At 48.1% G+C, this 7,356-nt stretch overlaps 1 protein-coding gene across 1 annotated transcript; it reads left to right on the forward strand.

The window, feature by feature from the left end:
- Positions 1 to 1,844: 1,844 nt before the first annotated feature.
- Positions 1,845 to 5,797, forward strand: nrarpb (NOTCH regulated ankyrin repeat protein b). Its single transcript, XM_018746466.2, has one exon. It carries the CDS (start codon positions 2,934 to 2,936, stop codon positions 3,270 to 3,272), a length of 339 nt encoding a protein of 112 aa, XP_018601982.2. The 5' UTR covers positions 1,845 to 2,933; the 3' UTR covers positions 3,273 to 5,797.
- The last annotated feature ends 1,559 nt before the right edge of the window (positions 5,798 to 7,356 follow it).

Genomic DNA, 7,356 nt, shown 5'->3' on the forward strand with positions numbered 1-7,356 from the left:
CTCCCTCATTCTCTGTGCTGGGAAGAAAAGCTCGACTCTTTCCCACGCTCCTGAAACACGTGGTAATGAATTGAATCCTCTAAACCCCGCCCTCTCTATTGAGACGTCACAGCGCCCCCTCGCGCGCCCCGACTTCAACCGAGCGGCTCCGGCGCCAAAACAAGTGAAAACAGCCTGACCGCAACATGCTGAGACAGTCCGAAGAGAGAAATTCGTCAAATTTTAATGTTTATGGTCTGTGTCGTGTGTTTTCTTTCGGTTTATCGCTTAGTCCTTTCCCTCCAACTAAAGTTTTGTCGCTTTTTTTTCTTGACACACTCAGTCATTTGCTAGGTTCCAGCCCATGAGGGACCGCTGTGTTTCTTCCTCAGGAAAGGTACATCAGCCCGATTCGTTTCAGAAGGAAATATCGCGTTGCAAAAAGTGTAGAACCGAACGCAGACAAAAGCACCACAGAACTTGGCATGCTGACGGAATACTGAGTCATCATGTCTCCGCAAACGAGCTCCACAACACCTTTTCTCCGCTCGTTGAAGTAAACTACACTACAGAAAAGCATTTGACTGAAGCAGACTGGTTTTACCTGGCTGTGCCAGAGACAGAGCACACATAACATCTTTTTGAGAACCACGGCTACGGCTTCACGGCTCCTTATTTTGGAGAGTACGGTACAGTAACTTGGCAGAGTTGTAACCGCGCTCCAGAGCTGTTTATAAACTTCGCTGAGCCGGAACGCCGCGAAACGCTCCTCCCAACAAGCCGCTCGTGCGTGTGAATTTCAGCCGCCGCGGAACCGCAGCGCCGTAGAAGCAGGGGGGTTGATCGTCGCGTTCGAGCCTCGTAGCGCGGGAAAGAAAAAAAAAAAAAAAAAAGCCAACGGCTCCGTGCGACGCGTGTGGCTTTCCACACGAAGCATCCGCGCGCCGAGCGCGCTCGCGGAGGCGCGCCGGTCCAGTTCCCACGGTGCTCGCGCCTCGCGTGTCAGTCGGTCTGCGGCCCTATTCACTCGCACAGGAAACAGTGCACACAGCGCGCTCGTTTGAGGCGCCGCCGTCACCAAACAAACGGAATGACCGCAATAAACACTCGAATGAACATTTCTAAGGGGACTTATTTCCTTCCTTCAAATTATGCACTAAAACGCTGAATTTAGTTATGCTTCTGTAGCAGATCAGATAGACGATCGGGCAAAAGTAATTAGTTCACTCGTTAATCTCGGAAAAAAAAAAATACCCCGGCACCTGCAGATATGTTTTAAAATTCATTGCTCTCACGGAAACATCCCGAGGACACGTCGTAGCTTATTTAATTCGCTTTCTATGAGTCGGGTGAAGAAGCTTCTTGGACTGTAATATGGGGTTTTGCACTGACAGCAGGTGTAGCACGAGGCTTGCGGCTCAAATCGCGCGCAGCGCTACGGAAACAGCGCGCGACGCTTGCGTGGGACGGCAGATACAGTACAGGGAATACCGAGATGCTGTGTTCATGTAGTCGTTTTTGTTACAGTAGCCAGCAGGCTGCTATTATTAATCGCTCGTTAGTTTTAGGTCAACAGAATTAACCCGCGAGAGCCATTTTTCCAGTAGATCACACGCAACAGCACAGTGTAAGTGGACAAAGTTAAATTCTTTTTTTACTTTTTACACAATAGTTATTTCGTTTCACAATCGCAGCAGCTCCTTAAGAAGGTGTACATATTGTTATGCTTCTACGCCTATTGAAAAAACTTTCTAGAAATACATTTACGTTTTACGTTTATTCATTTAGCAGACGCTTTTGTCGCAAAAGCGACGTACACCTCAGCAAAAGTACAATTTATGCATTATATTATTTAAGACAAGGAAGGAGAAAATAGCTGCAGACATGAAAACACAGTCATATATTTGCGACATTTACACATACGGACATTCCTTTACGTGACAACTGGAAACGTTTATAATACAAGAAACTTTGCTGAGAGTATTCTACGGTTAAGATGCACTTTCTCTACTTTTGTGAAGCGATTTTTTTTAGCATGTAGGTCACGTTGTTAGCATACCGCTCCCTTTCTCGTGACGTTCACGTCCGTCTTCTGCCCTTTCAGGGTTGTGGACCCTCCCCGAACAGAGCCGTCGGCCTATGATCTGCGTCGGACTCCGCCCACGTGGAGCACTTTAAGGACCGTTATTGTTATGCAAATATTAGACAAGTAAAATAGGTGTCTCCGCGCGCTCCAGGGAAAGACCGAGCGGAGCAGCGCGAGGGCCAACGTGCACGGCGCGCGCGTCGCTACAGTTGTTGCGCGCCACCTCACCCGCGAGCGCTCGAGAAGCGGCAGGCGAGTGGCCGCAGTGCAAGCGGTGCAAGCAGCGCTCCCCCGACACCAGACGCCCTGCAAATTAGCGCAGTTTTTTCTATGTTGCAGCCTCTCAGTCTGAGGCTTCGGGGCACCCTAAGGAAGCGCGTGATGTGACTTCTGGGGGGAAAAAAAAAAAAAACAAAAGGTAAATAGTGATAGAAGATGAAGCTTCATGATCCACCGAGTTAATCGCGGACTTCGTTTTTGGACATATTTGTTTAAGAAAATACTTTGACTCGGAAGAGAGGAATACGCTTCTGCTGTTTCCACTTATGCACCGCAGTGAACTGGCGCTGGGGCCGAGAAGACGAGCCATAAATATCATCATCATCATCATCATCGTCATTATTATTATTATAATCAGTGGGTAAGCGGCGCGCGGCTCTCCGCGGGAAAGGTCTCTGCGCACCTACATGTGTAGGATCCTCTCACCCCCGCTGTAGATCGGGTAGATGCTCCTCACGCGTTCCCCGTCCGAGATCCACTAGATGCGAACGGTTCGGCGGTAGCTGCTCAGCCCGTGCCGACATCCGAGGTCGCGAAGGCGCAGGAAGAGAACGGGTTCCGCCGCGCGCTGCCGTCGCTCCGAAGCATCATGAGCCAGGCGGACGTGTCCACGTGCTCCGCTCCGCAGAGGGTCTTCCAGGAGGCGGTGAAGAAGGGCAACACGAAGGAGCTGCACTCGCTCCTGCAGAACATGACCAACTGCGAGTTCAACGTGAACTCGTTCGGACCCGAGGGGCAGACGGCGCTGCACCAGTCCGTCATCGACGGCAACCTGGAGCTGGTGAAGCTGCTGGTGAAGTTCGGCGCCGACATCCGCCTGGCCAACAGGGACGGCTGGAGCGCCTTGCACATCGCCGCCTTCGGGGGACACCAGGACATCGTGCTGTACCTCATCACCAAGGCCAAGTACTCGTCGAGCGCGCGGTGACGGAGCGCGCACCTGAGCGGCCTCCCGCACACCTGTCCTCCGCTGCCCAGTGGTGCCAAAGTGACAAAAGAGCGCTTTTTTTGTTGTTGTTGCTGTGCAAAGGAGCTCTGAATGTTCCGTCTGAGAGTGAACTGCAACAAGCCATTTTCCTTCTCTTTCAAATCCGAGAGCTCTCCTTCCTCTGGTACTTTACCACATTTTCTTTCGTGGCCTCTTCACTCGAGCACGGAAGCAGTGATTTGTCAGCGTCGGCAGCCCGCTCTGCGCTCTTAAAATAATAATTGGAGAGGAAAGAAAAGAAAAAAGCCCAGTCCTAGGGGCTGGCTGTGGAGTGTTGGCCCATCACTCTACCGTGTGTCGCTTCTCCATCACCTTTTCTTTCACCCTTTTTGATGTGGTTTGACTGAAGGGGGCCCTTGTCAGCCCACCGAGAAGAGCTGAAAACCAGAATCCATCCACGGAGACCTTGCAAGGGTTTACCGCTTACCAGATCGGGTTTAAAGCAGTACGGATGTAGGTCTGTTTGGGTTTCGCTGACTTAAGAGTAAAGTCAAGTCAAAGTGCACTCGTATTTGGAACAAAAGCCCTCCGAGAAGACAGGCAGCACTGCAAATTCACATGAAAACACTGATTCCTCATTTGTTGTACCGGTATTTTACTTTTTGTGAGGAAATAGCACATCTGAAATTACATTTCCCTTCAGAGCTTTGAATAACACCTCTCCTTGTTCATGCGAACGCATGGCTGGAGTGCGTTCCGAAGGTGCGTCGGAAGAATGTGTTCGTCCGTCTTTCTGAAAATATGTATAGGGTGAGAAGAGGGCTTCATTGGATGTCTAAGCTGCTTCAGACACAGGTAGATGCGGTCCTGTGCTGGAACCCCAACGTTACTTGGTTAAAGAGTTTGGTTTCCTTTGCCACCTACCTCGACCGTATGGTGCCCACGGTCAATACAAAACTTCTGCTTTTATCGGTGATGCTTCAGGAGAAGCTGTGGCTGCACGAATATGACCTTCCAACGCATCATATTCACCTTGAGCAAACCGACATCTCTGACCAGTAGCACACCCTTGGACATTCCCATTCTACAGTTTCATGCAGAAGCTCTTGCTGTTCATGGTAGTGGAAAGCTGTGTTAGGATAGTCTCCGCCATGTACAACTACCTTCCGGGGACGACATCAACTTATTTTGCCTTTTTAATTTCCTTTCCTTGCCAAGGTATTTTCACATAATGGGAATGCACCTCTGCACTTGGAGTTGACAGTAACATGTCCCGTGTCTAAGGTTGATTGACACAAGCAGGACACACACATTTCATGCCTTAAAGAAGGGAGGAGTGCTTGCACAAAAAAAAAAAAAAAAAAAAAATACAGCCCTAGTGGCTGTTTAACTACAGGAGCTGAGGTGTAAGTACAGTTACTACTGAGCAGGACTGCTTTATATTCTTATATGTGCAGGACTACAGGAAAATCACTCATGCAAATTGCCTGCTGCATTTTTAAATCACAGAAAGCCTATGTTTATGTCTATGCTGCTCCTACAGAAAATGTTGTGTTTGTTGTCACGTTTTTAGGTTTGGGTTTAAAAAGCTAAGAGAATCACTCCAGGCGTAAATGGCGGCGGGGGGGGTTGGTCAGAGGCGTGTTGGACAAGGAGAAGCATGTGCCATGGGCCAAAATGTATGTGCGCTCTGGTTGGCTATCCAGCACCGAGGCTCCCTTGTGCGCCCTCGTGGCCGGCCGAAAACCTAGCAAAACACAAGTGATGAAACGGCGTCAAGGACTAGATTGGGGACGAACCACAAAATATGCATCGCTTGTCTTAAACTTGAGAATTTTTTTTTTTTTTTTTTATAAACTTTTAAAAAAGTTGCACTGAGGACTGTGATGTTAGCTGTTGGTGTCATGCCAACATTATATTTTTTTTCTGAATAGAAAAAAAGAGAACACAAATACTATTGTATGAAAGCTCCAGGTTCAGCTGTCTTTGTTAATGTGCTTCTTTGTAAAACGTAATGTTTGCGAAGGTGTTTGTGTCTCTGATCAGATGTGTGTGTGTGTGTGTATATATATGTACAAATATATATATATAATGTTCTGAAAAATTGATGAGCACTTTTTCTGAAGTGCTGTAGCCCTGCTGTTATTAAAGGGAGACAATATATTTGATGGTAAGATCATTGTAACAAGAAGTTGCACGATGCACAACTGTTTTACTTGACTGTGCCATAACATTTATGACATAAGAGTAAAATAAACTAAATAGGTTTAAATAATTGAAAAGTGCTGAAGTATGTTTCAAACCAGCTTGTTTGTTTGTTTTTGCTTTTTCTGCAAACAAAACATTGAAAAAAGGAGACCTGCAGTGATGGTCTGGTATGATGTGGATGTTCTGACACGTCTCTTGTTTTAGTTTGTCGATTTGTATTTTTTTTTTTTTTTTTTTATTTTGTAACACTGTGATTATACGTGGAGAGGAATTGTGTGCTGTAATGTTGTACCTTCGTGTACAAGTCAGTATGAATAAATACATGCATAAACTGGTCTTACCGACTGCATTTCGCTCTCCGGCTTTAAAGTTACCACTAAAGAATGGCCTCGGTTTAGGTGTTCGTTCGGGATGGATGGCATTGCAGTTGAGCTTCCCATCATCGCCCAAACCCCCCCCCACCACCACCACCACCACGACGGCCTTTTCCCCAAGACCATACTGTCTCACTGCTCTTTTGTATCTTGCTTTTCTATTAAGGTGCTGGATAAAAGGGAACCGAGAATTCTGGGTAGTTTTTATTTTCCTTTGGATTCTCTCCTGTTTCCTGGTTTCACGTTTCAAAGTACAAAAGCATGCCTCCCCGCCTCTGCTCTGCGAGCGCGTATGCCTCCGAGTGTGCCCATGCGTGTTTCATGTTTGTGATATACGGTACGTGCACATATGTACGCTCTGAAGGTTTCCGATCTCATCCCTCACAAAGAGTGGACTGGCAATTGAGTGTAACGCCGTGGCTCTCACGCACACACTTCCTCGTTCATTTCTGCTATTGTCCAGCCAGCGCTGGCCCCTTCCCAGGTGGAATGCCTTATCTCCCCTCCCCGGCATAGATGGCTTGGCTGCCAGACTTCAGCAAAGCCCCTGATACATTCTTCATGTGGTGGTGCTGCAGCAGCAGGAATTTGGACAACGATTTGAGCAGATGCGGACGTAGCAGCGAAGCAGGTTGTGTGGAAAATCTGAGCGCTTGTGTGTGTCATTTATTTGCGAAGGGAAATGTATTTAGCCTGTACTTCGGAAAAAAGAGTAGTTCTGTCTCCGTGCCAGTGTTCAATGGGAAAATTCTTTGTAGCGATGCCTGCGGACTTGTACTAACTAACTAATAATTACAAGAAAGAGAAACTTTGACCTTATCTCACCTGGGGTCCAAGCCACACACACACACCAGCTCAATCTGCTTGTCCCAAGCAAGGTCGCGGTGAGCCGGAGCCTGGCCCGGAAATGCAGGGTGCAAGGCCGGAGGGGGAGGGGACACACCCAGGACGGGACGCCAGTCCATCACAAGGCACCCCAAGCGGGACTCAAACCCCACACCCACCAGAGACCAGGCACAGGCCAAACCCACTGAACCACTACATCCCCCTACACCCACCCCATATTTTCCATAAGCAGTGTTTATGAAGTGGCTATAGCTCTTATTCTGAACTTCTGCTCAGCGCTCAGTTTTCTGCACACGTACAGAATGCACGTGGCCCACGCAATATTTATTAAATGCTGGTGGACGTCGAGTGTGTTTTTCAACTCTAGCCGACAATAATAAACTGCTCGACGGCCATATACGGTCGAGGCACCGTGGGTCCCTAACGAAGACCTTCATTTCCACTATTTTGGTAGCACTAAACCATGCATTTTTCGAACACCAGCGGTGGTAATTCATCTTTGCTAATGTGATTGGACTGCATAAGCAATGCAGGTACAGGTGAGACCAAGGGCTGGTGGAACCCTGAAACTGTTTCAGGTCACCTGTCAACCGGCCACACTGTAGGAAGCCTGAACGGTGAAGCCAGCTGGTAGGATGGTAAAGTTCCAATTACAT

Source organism: Scleropages formosus, chromosome 1 (genome assembly GCF_900964775.1).
Source record: "Scleropages formosus chromosome 1, fSclFor1.1, whole genome shotgun sequence".
Taxonomy (NCBI): domain Eukaryota; kingdom Metazoa; phylum Chordata; class Actinopteri; order Osteoglossiformes; family Osteoglossidae; genus Scleropages; species Scleropages formosus.

Bases quoted from the DNA above. Each gene is read 5' to 3' on its own strand.
- nrarpb (XM_018746466.2), top strand. From the start codon at position 2,934: ATGAGCCAGGCGGACGTGTCCACGTGCTCCGCTCCGCAGAGGGTCTTC.